Below are 23285 nucleotides of genomic sequence, written 5' to 3'. Positions count from 1 at the left end.
AAAAGGATGTTCGCAATTGGCAAAATCCCAGCATGACATCGAAAATCTGTATTTTTATGAACTGAGTCACTTTCCAATCCCGAGCAGCGACGATATCGCAGCTGACATACGCCGAATCGTCGGCGGTAAGTTCAAAAGTCTGGGAATGCAAGCGACCTCAGACTTACGGCGTGAGTTGCGTCCCCTATTTTGTAGAGGAGCGACGGTTCGGGAGCCGTCCCTGACGAAGGCTCAGTCGGACAGTTGTTCAAATACGGCCGCGAATGGTGCTCACGGACGGACGGCTGGCCCAGAAGGTGTTGCAATGTGTTATTCTAGTGACGATCATCACAGCAGACCGAGCGACTTCTCGACGACGGCGTGCGGCTGTCCCATCACCTCTGAGGCGTCCACGGCGCCCAGGTAGTCGCTGAAGTCTGTGAAAAAGCGGCAGAGGGTCAGCTCAAGGCAGGATGATGGGAACGAACGTTGGAAGTTCGGGCGATAGGGGAGGTGCAGATGGAATCGGTTGAAGGGTCACCTTGGTATTCGATAGTCAACATACTTATTTTATTCGTTTCCAGGTTGCCGTTGTCTGTTTGCTCACTAGTTGTATTATTGAAAGAAATCGGTGGATATCAAACGTATTAAAACCTTATAAGAATGATACACAACCGGTCGACTCTCAAGTCTCAAGCACGATTACAATTATCTCCACTCCACAGTCCACACGTCTCTTGACTCACCGAGCGTCTCGTCGCGTCCAGTCAGCGTGTCCATCATGATGTTGGACGACTGGAGGAAGGGCAGGCGGCCGACGCGGCTGGCGGCGCGCTTCTCGGCGTGCAGCCGCAGCGGCGCGTGCACGCCCTGCACCTGGCGCAGCCAGTCGGAGCGCAGGCCGGCCTCGAGTCGCTCCTGTCGCGCCACGGCCGACTGTACGGGGTGGACGGGGGCGTCCGCCTGCGGCCGGCCCGCCTGCAGGCCGTGCGTCAGACGGTCCACCGCACCGTACTCGCGCCGCTCAGTCATCTGCAGAGAGAAGGAAACAACACAGTAATTTAGGCTAGGGAGGTGCATTGCAAGACGTTAACATTGCAAAGTTCCATGCTTCTTTTCATGATAACTCTAGGTACTTCCAGCAGCGTGGGAATAAATTATAGTGGATAGGTCATTTGTGGGTTTATCCCGATTTGTTGGAATAAGTATATTCCAAGATGGCCTGGACCATGCTACATTACCCTTCCATTGTCCTCACATTTTGTAATACCTGCTTGCTGCAGATTGGGATGGAGAAAGAGGATGGACCCTGGGCCTGCACGGACAGCTTGCCCAGTGGACAAAAAGCCATCCTGGCTGGGAAGCTTAGCTCAAAAGTGCAAATATGTACATATGAATCAGTAACATTTAACAGCATGATTAATTCATGATAAATTATCATGAAGCATAAAAAAGACAGCAACATATTCACAGTCAACAATGCTACTTCAGAATTCAGTAACTTTGTCAAAAATTTGTAAATTAATATTTATAATAATGTTACCTTACCTTACCTTACCTTAGTTGGTCATCGGGTTATAAGGCCACTCGGCCTATGGGTCCCGCTCGTATCGAGTGAAAGGCATAATCGGAGAGGCTATGGTCCTTAGTACAGGGTAGGGATGTCGAACATCACGCTCGACCAGTGCCGGTCCAGCCGCGCCTTGAAAGACGACAGCGACTCAGCAGCGACAACGTCTGTTGGCAGGGCGTTCCAATCGTTGATGATTCTGACGCTGAACGCGTTCCTGCGAGAAAGATGCTTGGCGTTTGGCTTCCTCAGCTTCCACTGGTGGCCTCGCGTGTTTTGCGCTTCGTGTCTCGTCAGCAGTGACTCAAGCGGCACATCCAGAAGTCCGTGGAAGAGCTGGTACACGGTCACCATATCTCCACGACGACGGCGGTAGTGCAGCGATGGGAGGCCGAGGCGGCGAAGCCTGTCAGGGTACGGCAGGTCTCTGAGGTCCGTGATCAGGCGGGTCGCGCGTCGCTGCACCCTCTCCAGTCTCTTCTGGTCTTCTTTGGAGAATGGACCCCAGATGGCGTTCCCAAACTCGAGGAAGGGTCGGACTAAGGCCTTGAAAAGAAGAGGTAAAGTGAACTCATCCAGGTTCGCAAACGACCGACGGATCACTGCGAGTATCTGTGAAGCCTTGGCGGCGGCAGCGGCTGTCTGCTTGTGGAATCTTAGCTGCCTGTCGATGATAATACCTAGGTCTCGTTCCTCCTCGCAGGTGGCGACAGCAGTTCCATTCAAGTGGTACGTGCGGTCTGGGTTGTGGAAGCCTAGGTGCATGGTCTTGCACTTCGCACCATTGAAGGGGAGCAGCCATGTCTCCGACCAGCGGACCAGAGCGTCGATGTCGTCCTGCAGGCCATCGTGGTTGGCAGTCATCTTGCAGTACAGCTTGGTATCGTCTGCGAACATCTTCACTGTGTTGGTGACCTGTGCTGGCATGTCGTTCACATACACTGTGAAAAGTGCAGGACCGAGGACGGTGCCTTGCGGAATGCCGCTTGTTACTGGAGCCCAGGCTGACTTGCATCCCCGAACAACCACCCTTTGAAGGCGCTCAAACAGGAAGGCCTGGATCCAGTTCAGGAGTCGACCCGACACACCATAAGACCTCAACTTGCCTAGGAGTCGCTTGTGTGGTACCGAATCGAATGCCTTGGCAAAGTCTAAGTACGCCACATCAACAGGAACTCCCTCTTCCATGGCAGCAGTCCAGTCCTCAATCACCCCCAGGAGCTGTGAGGTGCAAGACCTTTTGGGGAGAAACCCATGCTGAGCCTGATGTAGCTGGCCAGTTGAGGTTAGGTGTGCAAGTAGGCTGTCCCTTACCAGTGACTCAAGCACTTTGCACGGCACTGCAGTGAGACTCACGGGTCTGTAGCTTGTTGGCTCCTGACGATCTCCTTTTTTGAAGATGGGCATTATCTCCCCTGTCTTCCACTCTGCGGGTAGACATCCAGAGTCCAGAGATTTCCTGAAGAGGAGACTGAGGGGGTAAGATAAGACGCTCGCAGAGTTACGAAGTACACTGGGTCGGATACTGTCAGGCCCTGGGGAGCTTCGTGGGTTAAGTGCAGCCAGTTTTGCTTCAACCTTCTGGGGAGACACATCGACATCTTCCAGTGACGGACCGTTGAAGCTGCCGTCTAGAGTCGGTGTAGTGCCAGGTCCTTCAACCGTGAAGACACTGCCAAAGAAACTGTTCAAGATGTTTGCAATCTTCTGGCTATCTGAGACAACAGAGCCGTCTTTGTCCTTCATGGTTGCAAGATGGCTTCTGGTCCGGAGTCTGGTGTTGGTGTACCTCCAGAATCCTTTTGGGTTGTGCTTTAGGTCTGCAGCAAGTTTCCTCTCATAATCCTTGCGAAGACTCCTGGTCAGCCTCCTCAGCTCATTGCTGCAGCGCTTGAAGCGGGCGTGGTCAAGCAGGCTCTGGGTACGACAGTAGGTGCTCCAAAGCAACTTCTTCTTTTTCCTCAGCTGGAAAGCCTGGCGATTCATGTAGAAGTTCACATTTGCATGTTTCTTCCTCTTGGATGAGCATGATTGGATGGCATTCACAAGCTGTGTTTTGAAGAATGCATAGGCGCCGTCCAGATCCATGGCAGCCATCGGAGACCAATCAACATCTTGAAGAACGCTAGATAGCCGGTTGAAGTTAATGCGGTCAGAGCAAATCCTGGTGTAAGCACCTGCTAATGGGGAGCAGGTGACCGTAAACTGCAGCATCACATGGTCGCTACTTCCAAGTCCCGGAAGATATTCCAGCCCCTTCACCATGCCTTCTTCTTTGGAGAAGATCAGGTCCAGGATGCTGGGAGCTTCACCATGTCGATAACGAGTTGGGTGGAGGACATGTTGAAAGAGGAAGCAGTCCTGGATGGTGTCAATAAATGAATGGCAACTGTGACCTGCAGGAGCCGGAGAGCTTTGTGTCGACCAGTCAATCTGGGGGAGATTGAAGTCACCCACGAACACTATGTGTGAGAAGGTCTCGGAACATGCTTGACGGATGAGTTGGTTCATCTGGTTGATACTGTCTTCAGCGGAGCCGGATGGGCTGCGGTACAAACATCCAATGAGTAGGCAGTCACCTCCCCTTAGTGACAGTGACACCCATACATTTTCGGTGGTTGAAGCATCAAAAAAGACTTCGCTCACTTTAAGGTGCTCTGCGGCATATACACAGATGCCTCGGATGCCACTGCTCCCTAGGTTCGAGGTCAGAGGAGTAAAGTTATGATGCACCGAGTACCCTGGGATCTGAAGTAGAGCTGGGTCAATGGGTAATCTCTGGGCCTTGGGTATGACTTCAGTCAGAAGAATCAAGTCCGGTTCCTTGTTGCATATCAACATACACAAGTCATCTCTTTTGTTGATGAACTGATCACAGTTGGTGTACAGAACAGTCAGGTCTTCCTTTGCTGACTTAACATCTTTGGGATGCACTCTTAGTCATTCAGCTGCTCTGTACGCAGGCTGGTTTGACTGAGAACGGCTCCCACGAGTGTCTTCAACTGGCTGGTGCAGGTTACCCTCCTCCTCCCGGGTCCCCGTGTTCCCGAGGCTCCTCCTTCCATGTTGCCCTTCAGCCCGCTGGCTACCTGCCTCTTCTTGACGTGGGGCACGGGTGATCTTGCCATTTCTGATCACCAAGTTTGTTTCACCAGCCCCTCTTCGAGCTGCCAATTCTTCACGGAGCTTCCTGTTGGTCTCTCTTTCCTTCTGGGTTAGGTCTGGCGTTAAATAAATGTTAGAGTACTCCCCAGAGTTTCTCAGCCAGGATGCTCCTCTCAGGATATCAGCTCGGCATGCTGGATTGTCAAGGGTCAGGATAACCAGTCTAGGTTTACCCTGCAACCTTCTTCCGGCTCTGAAGGATTTAGAAGCTGATACGCTTATTTTCATCACATCCTTGATCATCTTCAGGATTGCCAGCCTATCCTTCTCTGCCCGCTCGTTCAATGGACCTTCCTCGGGCTCTGGTAGGTTGTGCACGACAATGTTGGCTTTGCGTCTCTCCCTGTCCCAGTGGTCGTCCAAAGCCTTTGTCAGATCCAGGGCTGAGTGTTGTGTGCTTTCATTACCTTTTGGGAGTGAGCTCAGCTGGGTTTTCACCGCTTCAACAACCTCCTTGCAGGTGCCCTTGACAGCATCTGCATAGGAAGGTCCTGCTGAGTTTGCATGCGCCTCGACTGCTCTCACCTGATCTGCCACACGCTTACCATATGCATCTAGTGCTTTTTCCATGTTGATGGCCTGGTTCCTTAGCATCTCTTCTTGGCTTTGGACAGACTTTGTGATGTGCTCGATGTGGTTCTGGACTTTTGCTTCGAGCTGAGCGAACCTACCCTCGAGCGACGCAGCAAAGACAGGGCGGGGTTTTCTAGTCTTTAAACTCTCTTTGCAATCCGTGCACAGCCATGCGAGACACTCAAACCTGTCAAGTGCTTTCAACGCTGGTTTTGAGATGCCTTGACAGGCAGCGTGAAACCATAAGTGACATCTATCACATTTGGCACCGTCTTCGCCCTCTTTTACTGGGTTCCCGCAGGTTTTTAGATTTGGGCCGCCCTTGCATATCGCCTCCTCGCTACCCGTGTCGCTGGATGAGCGAGAAAGTGAACCAACAGAGCTTTGGCCAAACACTTTATACACGCTGTCGTCTAGCTTACCGATTTCTCTTTGATGCATAGCTGGTCTTACCGGATCGTGTTTTCCTCCTTGATCAGTTTCGGTTATGTCTTCCTCACTGTCACCATCACCACCCTTATCATCACAAGTTTCATCGAAAATCGACTCAGTTTTCCCACCTGCGTCGCCTCCAGCTCCGTTCGCTCCGTTTCCAACTTTGACCTTGGGTTTCTTTGTTGGGGGTGGGTTTGGCGCGCGATCGTCAGCTGATTCAGCCTGCGTCCCCGGCGTCTTGCTTGTATTTCGACGCGGTAATTTCGGAGATCGAGGGACTGGCATTCTTGATCAACAATTTGGTATTTTTACTTTCTTTTGATGTCGTATCTTCCAAAGAGTGTTAGGAAATTATGACAAAAGGGATTTCCAGGCGATACCAACTGGTCAGGATTTGAGCTATCAGCTGATCACAGGCCAGGACCGAGGACGGGTGAGGAGCTCGATCGAGCACGTCCGACCACCACGAGCGCCCGATGCCAACCACTGTTGACGTGGCTTCCACAAAATATTCCTAGCAGTGCCGCGAATTACACCTTTTGTAAGGTACCTATGATTCTGGATTATTATTACAACTGAATCAGCCGTAGGCGTCACAATTTCAGTATAACGAGTATAACTCTGTATCCAGAACCGGATAATTTATTGTCATTCGACATCCATCTGATTTTGAACTTATGTTGATGTTAATTCATTGCAATTGATCCTTATTTTGGCACTGACACCAAGTTAACACCCAATACATAATGAAGCACGGAGATTTCTTTAATTTTCAAACATTAAAACGATATATGCTCACCTTTATTCCAATCAATATAAACAGCAATAAACCAGAAAGCCCACTCAAACACCTTCAGTGACTCTTCGTATTTTCTCAGGCATCATTGGGAACCATGATCGTCAAAGCCGCGCCGAATGCCGGAAAGATGCCGTGACTAAATTATTCTGGCAATGATTTTCATTGACAATCTGTCCAATCGTCCTATAGCCTTTCTCCAATCCTGCCCAGTCGTTTCAGGCAACACGCTGATTTATTGAAGATCAAAATACAAGATAGCATGCAGATAGATAGCATGGTGATTGCATGCAGTTTGAAGCCACTGTTCAAGTCCGACATTAACAAGCAGGTACCGTAAGGTGGGGCTATTTGAGACAGTGGGGCTATTTGAGACAGTATTTGAAATTGCTATAAAATAAAAACCACTTAAGATTCATGCTTATTTTTTTGCTCAGGCGATTTACTGCTCGATTCCACACCTCCCTGTGCAGAAATATCACACAAAAATCAAACGATCTTCATTTTATAGCGATTTTAAATACTGTCTCAAATAGCCCCACTGTCTCAAATAGCCCCACTTTACGGTATAATGTTTGCTCAAGATTCTAATGCACAGCTAATCGAGTGCATTACACCGGTTCTATCTTCTATTTTTACTGCATCCCTGGGGCATTATTTTATTTCAAATTCTGTTCACCAAAACCTTAAACAACACATGAACACAGTTAACACACGAAGTTCGGCTGATGCAAGTGTGTACCCCTCAGATCCTAAACGCTACAAAGTGAATATGTGCATGATTTATTGTAATGACTCAATACACACACCGAATGGACACGAGTATCACAGTTGGTTTTCCGTCGCACCTTTCTCTAATCATCATCACTCCACTCGTCTCTCATGAGATGGTCGGCGTTGTTCCCATTGGTCCTCTCCCCTCCCTCTCTGACCCCGTCCTCGGCCGGCGGCGCCGCCCTCTGCGCCGTCCACACCAGCACCTGTCCGTCGGCCGCCGAGGTGATCAGACGGCCCTCACGGCGGTCGTACTGACACGCCGTCACCGGCCGCAGGTGTCCGTCCAGCCGCTGCACGGGCTCGCCGCTGCTCAGGTCACAGGTCACCACCTGGTCGCCGCAGGGCAGGAAGGCCAGCTGCCGCCGGCCATGTGTGGTGACCGCCAGCTGGCAGCCGAGCCCGGCCGAGTTGGCCGCGGCCAGTCGCAGTGGCGGTACGGTGAGCTGCCGCGGACGGCCCGTCAGCAGGTCCCAGACGGCGCAGGCCCCGTCACGGCCCACCGATACCAAGTGTCGGCCGTCCGCGAGGAACCGCAGACCGGCGACGGGCGCGCGGTGGGCGCCGTCCGGCCGCGACTGGCTCCGTACTAGTGACGCTAGCTGACTCTTGGCGTAGCGCACGTCCCAGAACAGAATCTGTCGATACGATCGGGGGACAGCAGTTCACATGGAGTGCATAAACATGTCCATGATAGAAAACAACAGCGTCAGCACACACGTATGAACGTCAAATACGACACAGGAATGGTGACATAAACTGGCAGTCAAATGCTGTTGGGAAGCAGATACAATAAAAATCAAACAATTCACGATGTGCGAACGGACTGAGTGTCTCATTAAAACTAAGGACGATGACTCCACATTGGTACTCCATTCATTGTCAAAACACAATACAGTACGGACAAAAGTACGCCATGTGCCACTGTTTGTGCTCGGACGTACCCGCTTGTCGCGTCCCCCGGTGGCCAGTAGGTAGTGGTGGGCCGGTGACCAGCGACATGTGTCGACAGTGGCGGCCGCGTGACCCCGCAGCTGGTGTGTGTTGGAGCCCGACCTCAGGTCACACAGGGTGACAGTAGACTCCTCGCCACCCACTGCGGAAAGGAAAAGTTATTTGCTGTTGTTAGTCATGAGCCGGTGTCACAGACTAGATCGTCAGTCGTTATGTTATTCATTGTTAAAGACATTACTGGAATTTTACCTAAAGACCTAGGTCGAGAAAAACAGACAAGTCTCCATCAAAGTCAATGTTAGTGGCTACTGGCTAGTGCCGTCGACAACAGTCAAAACGCCCTGACTGCTGTCGTTGTCACAACCATTTCGTTGATATTACAAAAGTGCAAGACAGAAATGTCACATACCTGCTATCAAGGAGTGGGCTGTGGCCACAGGAGACATCGCGTGACAAATGAGCTTGTTCTTAAAACGAAAACTCTCGCTTTTCGTCATCGAGTTAGTATCCCACACCTGAAAATCGGCACACAAATTAACATCGGAAACAAAGAGAAGACCAAAAAAGCAATGGGACATGCACGGTTCATACGAGCTACGTAAAAAGCTAAGCATTTCACAAAACACAACACCTGGCGAGCACTACGAATTACAAAGCGAACTCAAGAATGCGTCTTTATTTACGACTCACTCACGTGCAGATTGCCGTCGGAGCCGCTGCTGAGGAACAAACCCGTGTCCAGCGGGTACCAGCTAACGTCCGCCACTGCCGACCGGTGTCCCCCCTGACCGGTCTCCCTGAAAAAATGACTTGTAAACTGTATGGAGGGGTTAGCCAAATGAGATAAGTATACACAAATGGCATTATACATGTCAAAGCATCCTACAAATAACACCACACCTAAAAGCTAAGCACAAGGTACATCGCTGTGCGATCTGAGGTTACCCACAAAGAAAAATGTGATCACAGAACAAAATTTTGGCATAGCTACCGGTTGCTAGCACGAACCATGTTGGTTACCTGTCCAGCTTCGCCACCACTTCTGCAGCATGATGATGGGTTCCAGCCAGATTGAAGAGATCATGGATGAATATGTTGCCATTGTTTGCACCAGATAGAAGACTGTGGACAGTGTGAATGTAGTTATTAGTTAACACCAGAGATAATAAATACAGCACATTGTGCAAATGGCATGCAATGATAGCATTTCATAATTTGCAAGAGTGTTCAAGTGTTAATCTATAAACAAAAGTCTGCCTTTACAATGTTTACATACAAAAAAAAATAGCAAGAAACCACACTGATTTGGGCACTTTGACAAAACATTTTAGCACATTAGTAAGACTTTATGTGTAAGGCGAATAACAAAAGAATGAACCATTCAAATGCCTACACTTACTATCTTTGCTCAATGTCCTCCAATGCCAAGCAAGTGATGTAGCTGTCACTCTGCACCCTCACATCTGAACATCTGGACAGCTCAAACTTCTCTCTCCACCAGTCTAACAACTCATCTTCTCTGCCGCTTGGGTGTGCTGTTAAGCCCAAACAGTGCTTTCCTAGTAGTGAAACAAGGCTTTGGTGGTTATTCTGCAAATAAAACATCTTGAATGTGCCCAAATAAAAAATAAAATGTTCTACTTAATGCTCATTATAACATCCTTCAATAAGTGCATTTCAGGATGTCACTACTCACTAGCCACTAGGCAAGAGAGGCAGGCACCTGGAACAAAGTATGAAAAAAGACATTATTATGCTGCAGTTATAATGGAAAATATAGCTGATAATGATTACAAAATATGTCATCTCTTGCTTTCCTTTCTGACTTCTGTGGCATTGACTGGGCAACTGGTGCATCTCCTTCAGCCACACACTCCTTTGTGGAGACGATCCAGGACTGTTACCTGTTCCAACACGTTACCCAGCCCACACGTTACAGGCTTGGAGAGAGGCCAAGTACTCTGGACTTAGTATTTACCAATGAGGAGGGTATGGTTCGCAACCTTGAGTACGGCCCTGCCCTGGGTAGAAGTGATCATGTGATCCTTACCTTCACATTGATGTGCTACGCACCTGCGCCATCCTCGCTGCCACGCATGTATTCTCGCACCAACTATCGTTCATTGACTAATGTGCTTGAATCGTGCAACTGGGCGGTGATGAGGAACATGAGTACTCAAGAAGCTCACACCTTCTTTAGCTCGTCAATCTGTGCAGCCATTGAGTCATGCTCCAGCATCAGAAAGAAGGCCTCTGACCATAACATATATATGAACCGCCAAGCCCTCCAACTAAGGAAAAGGAAAAGGCTATTGTGGAGCACTTACTGCCGAAGCCACGATGAACTTGATCACGCCAGGTACGTCAGGTGTCGAAACGACCTGAGGAACGTGACCAGAGCCCTCCGGAGACAACATGAGCAAAAGCTGGTACTGTCAATCAAAGATAACCCGAAGTGCTTCTGGCGGTATGCAAATTCACGCCTCAAGACCAAAAATGGCATCGGCGACCTAGAAGACGAGAATGGAGAAACGGTGTCTTCTGATAAGGCAAAAGCTAACGCCATGAACAGATACTTCAGTAGCGTCTTCGTCGAAGAAGCGTCAGACACCATCCCTGTCCTGGAGCGCCCCCATCACGGACCGCTTCTGGAGGACGTCGAAATCTCCCCGCTACGGGTACACACTAAGCTGGCAGCGCTGCGGGCACACAGCTCGCCAGGACCCGATGGCCTTCACCCTCGCGTACTAAAGGAGAATGCAGCCGTCCTCTCCCACCCACTGAGCTGGATCTTCAGGAAATCGCTGGACTCCGGGGATGTCCCCCCAGAGTGGAAGATCGGCAACGTGACTCCGATATTCAAGAAAGGAGATCGCCGCCTACCATCCAGCTACAGACCGGTGAGCCTGACATCCGTCTGTTGTAAGGTCCTCGAATCTGTCATAAGGGATGAGCTCCTGCACCATATGTCAGCAAACGGCCTGCTTCACAGAGCTCAGCATGGTTTCCTGGCAAAGCGTTCGTGTAGCTCCCAATTGCTTGAGGTACTGGAAGACTGGACCGCTGCCTTGGAAGACCGAACCCCGGTGGATGTGGTCTACCTAGATTTCGCCAAAGCATTTGACTCGGTGCCGCACAAACGTCTTCTCGAGAAGCTGAGGTCGTATGGTGTCGGAGGTAAACTTCTCACCTGGATACAGACCTTCCTAGTTGGCCGTCGTCAACGGGTGCTGATTCAGGGCTGCAACTCGGAGTGGGCACCTGTCTCCAGCGGTATCCCCCAAGGTTCAGTATTGGGGCCGACGCTGTTCACAATATACGTCAACGACATGCCACTAGAGGTCTCAAGCAATATGAAGATGTTCGCGGATGACACGAAGCTATACAAGCCACTGACAAATCCATCCGATCGTGGTGCTGGCCTGCAGGGTGATCTGGACGCTCTGGCACGATGGTCCTCAAGGTGGCTGCTGCCGTTCAACGCAGGAAAGTGTAAGGTGATGCACATGGGCTCAAGAAATCCTGCACACGAATATAGGCTGAACGGGACGCCCATCGCTGTGGTAGACGAAGAAAGGGATCTGGGGATCATAATCGACTCTGAGCTGAAGTTTCATACGCAAACGGCCGCGGCCGTTTCAAAAGCCTCACAGCTGCTCGCGGTCATCAAGCGATCCTTCGCTCACATCGATGAGACGACCCTACCCTTGCTCTACAAGGCTCTCGTCCGCCCCTTTCTGGAGTTTGGGAACGCCGTCTGGGGACCGTTCAGCAAAGGAGACCAGAAACGCTTAGAAAAGGTCCAGAGACGCGCCACGCGTATGGTGGAATCCATCAAGCACCTTCCCTACCCCGAGCGTCTGGAGCGTCTCCGACTGCCGTCGTTGTTCTACCGCCGCCGCAGGGGAGACATGCTGACGGTCTACCAGCTGTTCCACGGTGAAATCGATGTGCCGGCAACGACCTTCTTCACCAAGAACGAGACCGAGCTGACGAGAGGACACGGGTGGAAGCTGCTCAAACCCCGAGCTGTGACTCTCGCCCGACGAAGCAGCTTTAGCGTCCGCATCATCAACGACTGGAACGCTCTACCTGCTGAGGTCGTATCAGCCGAAACACTCTCGACATTCAAGGCACGACTCGACCATCACTGGACCCACCTAATGTATGTCATGCCACAACCTTACGAGTCCTGAATGTCTCTGCAAGTAACTCGGTGAGAACGGGACCTATAGGCCAAGTGGCCTTTTCTATCCCGATGACCTTCAAGGTAAGGTAAGGTAAGGACTTCAATGTTTAAGTTAATAGTTAAGTAGGTAGGTATGTCATTAATATTTTTATTTCAATTTTGGCTATCAGCAGGACCAAGCACCCTCTTTGAGCACTTAACTCCAGGAACTTATCATTTAAGGTCATCAGGTCATCATGTCTATGCAATGACAAGATCTAGGTAAAATGCTCTTCCACTAGGACTGGGACCATCCCCACCTTATGTCAAAGTCTCTCTTATAATTGCACTCTTGACTGGTCCTAACTCCCAGCAAAAGCTCAAACTGCATTCTTGCATATAAGCCAGCTATGAGTCAAGGTTGTCTCTCATATTATGCTAGGAACTGATGAGTGGGAACCAAAACAGACAGACCAAGAGACAATGCATAGAAAACTGACTCGACCCTAGAGACATCAGACATGAAGTGTGAAACATGTGATAAAAGGTTATCTACCAGGTTATCTGCTGCAACTGAGTGAAAACTTCAATTTTTATGAACCGAAGTGACATTGGCTTATTGTTATTCATTATCATTATTGGGTTCTGATACTAACAGTGCTGATAACTAATAATGATAAAATGGGTAGGTAGGTACGTACCAAACTACCCAGTCTACTAAAATAATTTGAATAAATAGCGATCTCTTCACTATTGAATCTTCTGCCAAGGCTTTCTGCATGAAATTGAGATAGGAAAAAATATTGAGAAATCATATTCGACATCAATCTTCCTTATTATATCACCATAAAAATAATGTGGATTGGATTGGGGACAACCTGTAATCTACTGCGCCATATATGCCGAGGAAGTCAAGGATCATCAAATTGTTGCTGTACAATTTAAATCCTTAATATATGACGTCATTGATACAAACAAAGTTAGAAAACTATTTCCTTTGAAATGCATTTTATATGTATAAACAACTTATAACAAGTTCCTTTTTATTTAAGATACGATAGTTCCGATAATTTTTATTATGGTTTCATTCGAATGAGGCCTTTTGATCAAAACTAGATCAATTAAAAGAGGTTTTATTTATGACGTATCGAGTTGATCAAAAATACACAAGTGATTAACAACAAAAATATTTGCACTGTTCCGCACCGGATGGGAGATTAATTTTACACAGATTAATTTTACTTGCAATTTTTATTGGACGCTTGAGCCAGGCTGCTGCGCGCCCTAACTCTTCAACAACAACAACAACATACTTGCAATTTCAATTTATGATTGAACCAAGGCCCTATATACCGATTGAACGCTGTTAACTTATATGGCCTTGCGCTGTTGCTGGGATGGATTGCTATTGGCTTGGTGGCCTTATTATTATTGAAGTGTAAATGCCTTTTGATCGAAAATACCAACTACTGGTATGCTTCAGCTTCCCTCTACAATGGCATTGTCAACAAAGGATATATCTACTCTCCTCAGGTGGGTTACAACCAAGGTTCGTACTTTTTAATTTGTGGTTCTTGTGAATCCCATATTACATTCCAAATTTAAACAAGTCATTTGACCGTTGCTATTACAATTAAGTATTTCAATTTGGAAGCAAGGTTTTTGTGTCCATTTGTTTGCACTTAATAGACATGCAGGGGTCTGTCAAAAGGTATGAATCAAAATTCTGTATAAGCCCAGCAATCTTTATGTATGATGTAATGTGATCATAGATTAAGCTATTCCAATTTGTCTTGAGATTCAATAGGAGTGCAAATCACGAAGTAGCTTTTTTCAACAGATCCAGTGAGATAATAAATGCTTAGATGATTTTGTGGAGGCAGGAATGTGATATTGCTATAGGACATTTGTTACATTATCCAATGGCCCTCTTTCAGGGATATGAAGCAAACAAAGCTAACATTTTGCCGTGCTCAGGTGCTTAAAAGCATGGAATTGCCTTGGCTGATTGTTTTACAGGTTGTGTGCTTTGGGATCCCCATAGGTTCCAGATCTGGGATCTTTGTTCTTGGTTTTATGCCAGATCCTAGGACAACATGGATCCCAGCCTGTAGCTTGCCCTGAGCTCCACTGAGATCACAGAGCCAGCACTGAAGTCCATGCACTCATCCAATGTGGGCAATGTCATAATGAGTAGGTGTTCTTAGTTATAAATGGGTGCAACTCAAGGTGATAACTGAATTGATAATTAGTCAACATTCCTATTTCTAGGTTCTACCAAGGCCCTAAATACAATCTACAATCTACATCCAACAGCTTGGGGCCTTTTGCTGCAAGCCATGAAGTCTTATCATTTTGTGGCTCCTTGTAACTGAGTGTTATAAAAGTGCAGTTTACCTTTGCTCTACAGAAAATGGGTAACAACCCATAAATATCTTATATCCATGGTTTGGTTTGGTTATGGCTGTACTGGATACCAAAACCAATGATTGTTGAGTTTTAAATGCATATTTTCAAAGTCCCTTTTCATAATTGCTTTACAGATTTAAACTGTTTTCAATGACATGTTTCACTTTTTTATATCCCTGGGGCTAGCTCAATCAAACATGGCTGGTTCAAAGTTTCATAGGGCATGCTGACATAGTTGTATTCTAATTGGCCTTTTCTATTTCAGCCTTCTCTCTGAGGAGAGCACAGAACAGCAACCCATAGAAACTCTAGCTGCACAATGCTGTTCAACATTCAACAAGCAGGACCACTTCAAAGGTAACCTCAATTGGCAGTGTTCTGCATTCAAAAAGATGACCTCTGCTTTGTGCCTGCTACACTAGATTTCCATTTCCCCCTGAGGCCTCATTTTCATAAAGGCATTTTAGTGGTGTGCAGACTGCACTGCAGATATTTGAATTATGTTCTGTTCATTTGCAGTGGGCAATGCTCTGGTGTTCCTGATTCTGCAGCCGGACATGCTGCCTCATCCACACCAGAGGGTGGTGGCCACGGCCATTCTGTATTTCCTCTACAAAAACGAGCCCATCAAAAGGAACCCATTCGCCAATGTGTTCCTCCACATCATGGTAAGTAGCTCACTGTGTAACAATTGGATCACAAATTGTAATCATCGAATAACCACATATTTCGCTAGTTCGTGTCGAATGTAGTTATATTGTGTAATATCTTTTGGCTTCAAAGTTAGCTATGGCAACAGGTTTAAACAATTTTTATGTGAAGCTTTATGACGTGTCCGTTATAAGCAGGACTGCGGAGTCGGGAGTGGGAGTCGGTCGAAGTCGGCAGTTTTGCCCGGAGTCGGAGTCGGAGTTTGAGCCGCTTAATCTTACCGACTCCGACTCCGGAGTCGGAGTTCACACTGCATGGCTCAAAGTCATGCCCTACACTTGGTTTCTGGCGATGTTTTGCTCGTTGACCATTCAAAATAAGAGTTTGTTGAAGCTTAGGGCAAACCCGTTTTTTGGACGGGCGTTTTCATCGGAAAAAAGCTGAAGACAGCTGCTACGTCAAAACTTCTTTTTTATGCTATTTAAAAGGCAGGTACTTATTTGTAATGTAATGCAGTGCCTTGGAACGCGCAAAGGGTCGCTTCAGGCAAGATAAAGAGATCTCCGACCCGACATGACAGTTAATTTCCTTGTATGGACTTCATGAGCGATGCCCAGAGTCGAAGCTGGAGTCGGATTCGGAGTCCGAGTCGATTTTTGAAGTCGGAGTCCGAATCACCTTAAATTCCATCGACTCCGCAGCCCTGGTTAAAAGAACAACGAATTTACTTTTGTATAAACGTTACAGCAACACTCCGAGATGTCCAAGGCGCCCGGGAAGCCCACGGATCCGGCTCTGCATTTCACCAAGTTCACGCCGGGAGAGAAATACTTTGTCCGGCAGCTCATCATCAACCCGAACAAGGAGGTACGGAGCACGGCCGCAGAAAGGGCCTGGATCGCTAGGCAACGATAATTGGAGCCGAAGTACAACGTATGTACAGGGAAATGGGAAATTGAAGCTCTTTTTCAGGATGATTTCATAGTGAATGTTCTTTCGAAGATTAAACAATATCACTGCAATATTCTCCCCTTTTGTATGTCTGTCTGTCAATTTGTTATTTGGATGATAGACAAAGACATTCCACAATTTGAAACGGTTTCGTGAATCTGCCTGACAATGCGGATGAAGTCCATTTTGTGGATGTGGGAGGGTAACGACTACCGAGGGTAACCGGCATATCACAACATGTCAGGCATTCAATGGAGTCAAGTATCTTGCCTTTGAAATCGTTTCCTGCTCTGAAGGCAAGATATCGAAGCAACGCTTAATAATAAACTTCCCTGGGATTGTCCTAGCGTGAGTAACTGCCCATTGCGGCTCTTCACCATGGCCACGATCCCCTGTCCCGCTGTGCGGCAGCTGTTTAAGAAGCCGGCCAGTCTGCTGTTGCACTCGGAGCTACCACCGCCGGCCGCTGCCTCTGAGACTAGTCTGGCGGAGCTGGAGACGGCCGTACAGGAGCGGCTCAAAGATGTGCCCCCGGCGGCCCGGTCCGGGGTCAGCGTGGTGGTGCCCGACCCCGACCTGCGACCCGACGCCTCCGGGTTAGTACGGGGATGTGTCGGCATGTGACCGTCGAGAGATTAGATTGGGGTGACACCGGGTCATTTCTGGGCTGGTTTTAAACTGAACGGGACTTTTCGGGATTCGTATTGCTGATAATCGACGGTAAACAAACCCTTTATTTTCTTGTCCATATTTTATTTTTATTTTTTAATCTAGTTCACAGCTAGATAAATCTGATATCCGACCTTTGACCACGATTCCCCTGCGTTGTCGTTTCCAGGGCGTACTCTGAACAGAACGTCACCCGCCGCACGGTGGAGGGTGTCCTCAGCAGTCCGGCGCCATACGCCCATCAGCGACTGGCCCCCGAGTTTCTGCGCCTGGCGCCGCCACTGCACAACTGTATCGATGAGGTCAGTGGCATGGAGCTGGAGCGGGGCGGGGGCAGAGTTCGAGTGTCTGAGGGAGAGGAAAGGAGGCTGTGTTTTGGACAGCATATTCAGTTAGAAATTAGAATCAGAGTGTCGTTTTTTATTTAGTTTAGGTCATATGACGAATTCTGACAGCAAAGTGTTTGAATCCAGTGACGCGAGTGAGACCTTCATCCGTGAACTTGATAAGACTGGCTGTCAGCCAGTGAAGATAACTACGTGTTGTTTTGTCTCAGAAGCGACACAGTTTGTCTTTAGTTTCAAACTCTGGGCATTAGCAAGTTGTTGCGCTCTGCTCCCCTTTATGCAGCTAGTCTTGATTTTTTATGTAACTCGCCATTTTCGAAGTCGAGTACCACGATTGCTGAATGCTGAGAACGGTTGCGAGTGTAAAATGTGTTACGTCATAAAGGTTTCGTATTATGTTTGGGTAAGTTGCACTTCATTCATGGTTGTCACTCAATGGCTTTGTAAAATGTAAAAACTTATATTTTGTTTCCTATTTTCAGTCGTTATTCCCGGCAAACAAAAAAAGGAAACTTGTCCGTTTCCGCATCTGAACTATCGTTTTATCCGGTTGGCATGGCGAGTGTACATGGAGACCGTGCCGCCACGATCTCAACATACATAGACTTTGACCCGCTCCCCGCCGATTTCCCCTCAGATGGTGTACATGGTCCCTACGGAGCCGCACGAGCACCAGGTGGCCTACGACCCCAGTCTGCTGACGGCGCCCGCTGGCGTCGGAGAGGCTCGCCAACTGATGGCGCTGGCCGTCAACGGGCCACTGACGCTGCAGCAGCAGAACCAGCTGATCAGCCAGCTGAAACGCGACCTCAAGACCGTGTACCAAGTGGGCGTCACACCCGCCAAGGTGAGAAATGGAATGGCAGTGAGCTACTGGTGAAAGAATGGTGAATGGGCCGGGAAGGCATCGGACGGAGTCAGTTTCTGATCAATATAGTGACGGAGTCAGTTTCTGGTCGAACTAGTGGCCAGAAAGGCAGTTCATTTTTTATCATGACGTGCATGGCGTCCACTGTTCCTGTATGCTATATATTTCTATAATGTAGAATATCTTCTAAAGATCCCTTGATTTTCACGTTTTTAGGCTACAAACTTCAAATAAACATTCATTTCCAGCCCACAATTTCAATATCCAACCTACACGTACTTGTACAAAATACCCAAGTTTTGTCTCCGCGCGTAGCTTCGTCTCGCCCACGGCCACTTAATCGAAGTCATCTTCATTCACATCCGTCCTCACATGTGCTCAGTTGCCGGACCTGGTGGAGCACAACCCCATCATCGCCATCGAGGTGCTGCTGCAGCTGATGGACTCGCCGCAGATCACAGACTTCTTCAACGTCCTCGTCAACATGGAGATGTCGCTCCACAGCATGGAGGTCGTCAACAGGTCAGTGACTGAGTGGAGTAGGGAGAGAGGGCGGGATGATGGAGAGAGGGAACCGTTCGAGGGAGAGCTGGTTGGTCGAGGGAGACAGGATGGAAGAGGATTGGCTGATGTAAGGAGGGACGTTTGTGAGAAAGCTGATACTGCAGCGAAAAAGGTGCCTCTCTTGTTGTCTTGGAGTTGGGACACCGAAAAAATGTGTACCATGCACCCATGCCTCCGATAACCGATGACATCCAAACGAGGTGCTCACCAAAGACTTACTTGATGACCTATGTTTAGTTTTTGACGTTGATGACCATCGAACTTATGTACACGTAGTACTATGTACATGTGGCTAGATGACCCTTGGCCATCTCGTGTTGGCTGGTGACCTGACCCCAGCGACCTCACCTGACCCCACTGCCCTTCCCTGTCCCAGTGACCCTTACTGACCATCTCTTGCAGGCTGACGACGGCGGTGGAGCTGCCGGCCGAGTTCGTCCACCTCTACATCACCAACTGCATCGCCACCTGCGGCGCCATCAAAGACAGATACATGCAGAACCGGCTGGTGAGACTTGTCTGCGTCTTCCTCCAGTCACTCATCAGAAACAAAATCATCAACGTGCAGGTGCGTAATACTGGGTGGATACTGGATGGATGCTGGATGTCCAATGGCTCGTATGTGATGTTATAAGTTTTTGTTATTTTGCCACGTTCCGCCCTATGTAGGAGGCGTGAGAGGTGGTGTTTCTTTTCTTTTCATGAATCTGCTTTAAATGATGACCTAAAGGGAGGAGTATTGAATTATGTTGTTGCTGGTCAAACTTGCATTTGCTGTCAGCTGAAATTCTGGACGTCTCTATCCAGATAATAGTGACATGTTTATGTCGCTGTTTCCATGTCACAGGAAGAGGATGCAGAATATGTCGGCAGATATTATCGTCAAATAATTTTCATAGAATTTAGTTTTCTCTTGTACATTCAAAAGGTGAAAGTGTAGCTCACTGATAACAATTATACCTCTCATCTAGGATATGTTGCACTGATAAGTCTATGTTTTCGAGTGTGAATGGCCAGCTTACACGTGCTCAAATATTTCCGTACATGGACCTACATGTGTCTTATGATCATTATCAATGCATGACTGGTCAAGTGTTATGCGAAAGGGTGAATCATTCAATTCTCCGCATTACGGAATATTGCCTCCTAGTGAGCACTTTGGGCGTTTAACGGCTGATTGCTGGTCTGATTATGGTCGGTACGGTGCCTACAGTAGATGCGGGGACTGATGCTGGATTTTCCGCTTAGTTGGCACGGTATAGCTCCGGGGTGTTAACGCGTGATAATTGTCAGACGGCTTGTCTGGTAGTAATCGCATGTTGATAACCACATGGAGTTAAGGTTTTGTGAGTCACATGTACTCTTGAAATCACATTTTCAAAATTTTTAGTGGCATAGTGCGATAACGATCGCGCCAGATGAACTGCACTTTCACGGATTATTTGGCTGGTCTTAGCATAAACTCAGCCACCTGACCACATTTTTGTCTCTCCTCAGACGATCCTGATCGAGGTTCAGGCGTTCTGCATCGACTTCATCAGGATCCGCGAGGCCGCCGCCCTGTTCCGGCTCCTCAAACAGCTGGACTCCAACGAGCACGTCAGTCAGCTGCCGCCAGGTCAGCGCACCTAACGCCCCTAGCGGCGGTCACCGCTACCACTACTTGCGCGCTGCACCTAGCGGCGGCGCTAGTGATCTCGCCGGGCCAATCACCGACTGGGGTGTTAAAAAAAGTTCGCGGGGGACGTATGTGGTGAATTTACACACGTCATAGCTGAATTCCAGCTACTGTCCGCCGCCACCTTTGACATTTAGCCTAGCATGGCTAGCTTCCTACCACAGAGGTTGACCTTTGACCCATGTCGGTGCGGTAACATGAGTCATAGTGCAGAGAACCTGAGTGAACTCATCCGGATACGGTTTGGTGGCGGCTGATGACACCAGGCTGGTGAACTCGATGCACCTCTGGGACCGGGTGAATGAACTAGTATGGTTCTCAGGGTCAGTTAACCTGCAGTACTTGTGGGACGCATACTTCCCTGCAGTGAATACACCTCTGAGTTTCCTCCATTTCACAAATTGTATCCAAGATTGGTCCAAGAGTGCTGGGTTGCGCTCGCTTTGCTTTGAGACACTAGCTTGGTAAAGCTACCTCGATGTCCAGTCGACAGTTGTGTGATGGCGACTCCGACACCTCCCAACCGAAGCCAGTCTGTCTTTCTGTATAAAAGCAGCTGTGAGCGAGATGTGTGGTACAGGTGTTTATGTTATGTACTCCAACAGCCATGAGGACAGACGTTTGTTCCGGTGTTTGTGAGACGTGTACTCAAACAGCCTTGAGGAGTGTTGTTTGGTACCGGTGTTTGTCGAAAGCGTACTGAGTGTTGGATGTACCGGCATGTATTCACACCAGTGACAGTGTACCAGCGAATTGGGGCTTATATTTGTGTACAGTGTACAATGTATTGCATGGCAGTGGTCGAGAATGACCCGCATGTGTACCTGGGACTTAATGATGTCCGAGTGAAAACGATGGACGAGGACACTTGATGTGTTTGCGTCGTAAGAGGTGTCAGCCGATGTCCGTAGAATATAACGTTTTCCATATCAGGTGTTTTGCGAATGAGAATTGAGATACTACATTCTTTCATATATGAGTACAGTGGCATCTGGAAACAACTGTGTCAGTGAAATTTGCTTATGCTTAATAAATGGGGGAATTTCACAAAGAAATAAGACATCAAACTAATACGAAAAATACGCATACAGCACATTGAAATATATGGCATACTTTGTTAAAGTCTTTTTTAAAGACTTCTTTCTAACTGAAGCCGAATCTGAATACCTATTTGGAAGCAGTTGTTTCCCAGGCCCCACCGGCTCACATATCCATTGGTTTGTCAGTGTTGCACACCTTATACCACCTTATACCACCTTATACCCTACACAGCACTGTTTGTTAAACGTGGAGGAGCCGTTTCTCCGCCCACCAATGCATCGGTGACAGTACAACTCGTCAATCCGACACGTCAAGGGCACCTGAAGCCGCGATCGACCGACAGCAGTCAGCCTGAGCCGCTTATGTTGCTGCCTTAAAAAGACTCGTTCTCAGATAGGACTTTGGCTGAGGATAAGTTTAACACTAGACCATGGCTTACTTCCTCAAAGCGTCTTCCTCCCGATAAGGACTGTTGTGGCACAACGGATAAACATCTGTGCAGATCGGCCTTCGGACTTCTTAATAGTTCCGACCACAAAAACACCTAGCCGAGTAAACATCCAACCGCTGTCGATTTCGCTGTCCTCCCACGAAGAGCTGCATACCTGCCGCGTAAATCCGCCATTATCCCCTACCCCTCCCCTCCCCGGGAGCTCCTCTGCTCGTTCAAGAGAGCCCGCAGGCCTATTATGGTCGCCGTAATCGTCTTCACTGGCCACTGATGCGATTCGACATCGTTTGCGGCCACTCCCTGGTCCTGTCAACGGTGACGGCGCCCGAGGGGTCACCCCCACCCCCTCCTGCGGTGACGGGTGGGGGCGGGGGGGGGGGGGAGTGACAGCAGTGCGGGCTTCAGAGACGCCGGCGGCGGTCGGCCCTGAGGCTCGGGCACCCCCCTCCCCCCCCCCCCCCCGGTTGCAGCAGAGCGGGTGGGGCGGTGGACGGGGGGCAGTCGGAAAAATAGCGGCGCCGAGTTGCACTGTGAATCGATACAGGCGTGGGTGCGAGGGGTTACCCAAAAGGAAGGCGCTGCACCCTTTCAGGACTCCGAGGGTGACATCGGACTCGGTGATTTTTTTTCGTTTGTCACTTGGTGCCGTGTGTACTGTGTATGCAATCAAGATATCCCAAAAAGACGCGAGCCCGGACAAAAGGATTACCGAATGGTAAGTAAAGAACTGACTCTGCTGGAATCGTGCTCCGAACTTTCTCGCTACTACGACCTATCCTAGCAGACTACCGGTGCGTTCCAGTTTGCATTGTAATCCGTCTTGTTATGGGTCTTATACCAGCATGCGCTGGTTATTTTGGGTCGGCTTACGGTGGCGCAACCCCGACTTTGATTGATCTTCATGTGATTGTGCTTCATTTGCTGTCATCGATGAATAAACCGCAGGGCTTTGAGCTGATACCGGCCGAATCGAGTGTTTTCGGCCGAATCCGGTGTTTTTGTCTGGGAATGGCTCGTACGATAACGTCTTATTCCAGAGAGGTATTGTATGATGTAAACAGGATGCCAATATGAAGTTATGATGCCCTAACCATCGTTTATTTAGGCCGTATGGCGTGTTGCGCCGTACACATTATGACGTATACACATTACACATATGATAGTGATTTGAATTTGGTTGTTTTAGCTAGAGGTGTCAGAGTCGTTTCGCCAGTCTGTACCTATAGCTCTTAAGTCTAACAT

The 23285-nt window shown here is 48.6% G+C and overlaps 3 protein-coding genes across 4 annotated transcripts; 1 reads left to right on the top strand and 2 right to left on the bottom strand.

Annotated features, from left to right (window-relative positions):
- Positions 1-33: 33 nt before the first annotated feature.
- LOC122383966 (proteasome maturation protein-like) lies at positions 34-13310 on the bottom strand. 2 transcript variants are annotated; one of them, XM_043370870.1, is made up of 3 exons: positions 13116-13310; positions 726-1011; positions 34-416 (listed from the first exon to the last, which is right to left on the bottom strand). In XM_043370870.1, exons 1-3 carry the CDS (start codon positions 13236-13238, stop codon positions 328-330), a joined length of 498 nt encoding a protein of 165 aa, XP_043226805.1. In that variant the 5' UTR covers positions 13239-13310; the 3' UTR covers positions 34-327. The 2 variants fall into 2 exon arrangements, with proteins under 2 accessions (XP_043226805.1, XP_043226804.1); XM_043370869.1 differs by lacking the exon at positions 13116-13310 and adding an exon at positions 6522-6838.
- On the bottom strand, positions 7285-13193 carry LOC122383965 (DNA excision repair protein ERCC-8-like). Its single transcript, XM_043370868.1, has 7 exons — positions 13166-13193; positions 9646-9969; positions 9267-9368; positions 8941-9043; positions 8656-8761; positions 8237-8388; positions 7285-7930 (listed from the first exon to the last, which is right to left on the bottom strand). The coding sequence occupies exons 2-7, from the start codon at positions 9849-9851 to the stop codon at positions 7373-7375; spliced, it is 1227 nt and encodes a 408-aa protein (XP_043226803.1). The 5' UTR covers positions 9852-9969; positions 13166-13193; the 3' UTR covers positions 7285-7372.
- Positions 13311-13563: 253 nt separating the features above from the next.
- On the top strand, positions 13564-21480 carry LOC122383963 (CCR4-NOT transcription complex subunit 11-like). The gene is made up of 10 exons (XM_043370865.1): positions 13564-13947; positions 15089-15180; positions 15343-15491; positions 16222-16341; positions 16837-17021; positions 17264-17396; positions 18079-18288; positions 18692-18831; positions 19276-19441; positions 20371-21480. Exons 1-10 carry the CDS (start codon positions 13889-13891, stop codon positions 20503-20505), a joined length of 1389 nt encoding a protein of 462 aa, XP_043226800.1. The 5' UTR covers positions 13564-13888; the 3' UTR covers positions 20506-21480.
- The last annotated feature ends 1805 nt before the right edge of the window (positions 21481-23285 follow it).

This window comes from Amphibalanus amphitrite, unplaced genomic scaffold (genome assembly GCF_019059575.1).
Source record: "Amphibalanus amphitrite isolate SeventyFive unplaced genomic scaffold, NRLGWU_Aamphi_draft 000178F_arrow, whole genome shotgun sequence".
Taxonomy (NCBI): Eukaryota; Metazoa; Arthropoda; class Thecostraca; order Balanomorpha; family Balanidae; genus Amphibalanus; species Amphibalanus amphitrite.
The sequence above is the reverse complement of the archived record's forward strand: the minus strand, read 5'-3'. Positions and strand labels throughout refer to the sequence as shown.

Coding starts and splice junctions, on each gene's coding strand:
- LOC122383963 (XM_043370865.1), top strand. CDS start 13,889: ATGCTTCAGCTTCCCTCTACAATGGCATTGTCAACAAAGGATATATCT. Junction 15,492..16,221: donor ATGTGTTCCTCCACATCATG/GTAAGTAGCTCA, acceptor TAAACGTTACAG/CAACACTCCGAGATGTCCAA. Junction 19,442..20,370: donor ACAAAATCATCAACGTGCAG/GTGCGTAATACT, acceptor GTCTCTCCTCAG/ACGATCCTGATCGAGGTTCA.
- LOC122383966 (XM_043370870.1), bottom strand. CDS start 13,238: ATGTCGAATATGATTTCTCAATATTTTTTCCTATCTCAATTTCATGCA. Junction 1,012..13,115: donor TTAGTAGACTGGGTAGTTTG/GTACGTACCTAC, acceptor TTCTCTCTGCAG/ATGACTGAGCGGCGCGAGTA. Junction 417..725: donor TGGACGCGACGAGACGCTCG/GTGAGTCAAGAG, acceptor GCTTTTTCACAG/ACTTCAGCGACTACCTGGGC.
- LOC122383965 (XM_043370868.1), bottom strand. CDS start 9,851: ATGTTTTATTTGCAGAATAACCACCAAAGCCTTGTTTCACTACTAGGA. Junction 9,044..9,266: donor GTGGTGGCGAAGCTGGACAG/GTAACCAACATG, acceptor TCATTTTTTCAG/GGAGACCGGTCAGGGGGGAC. Junction 8,762..8,940: donor GCTCCGACGGCAATCTGCAC/GTGAGTGAGTCG, acceptor GCCGATTTTCAG/GTGTGGGATACTAACTCGAT.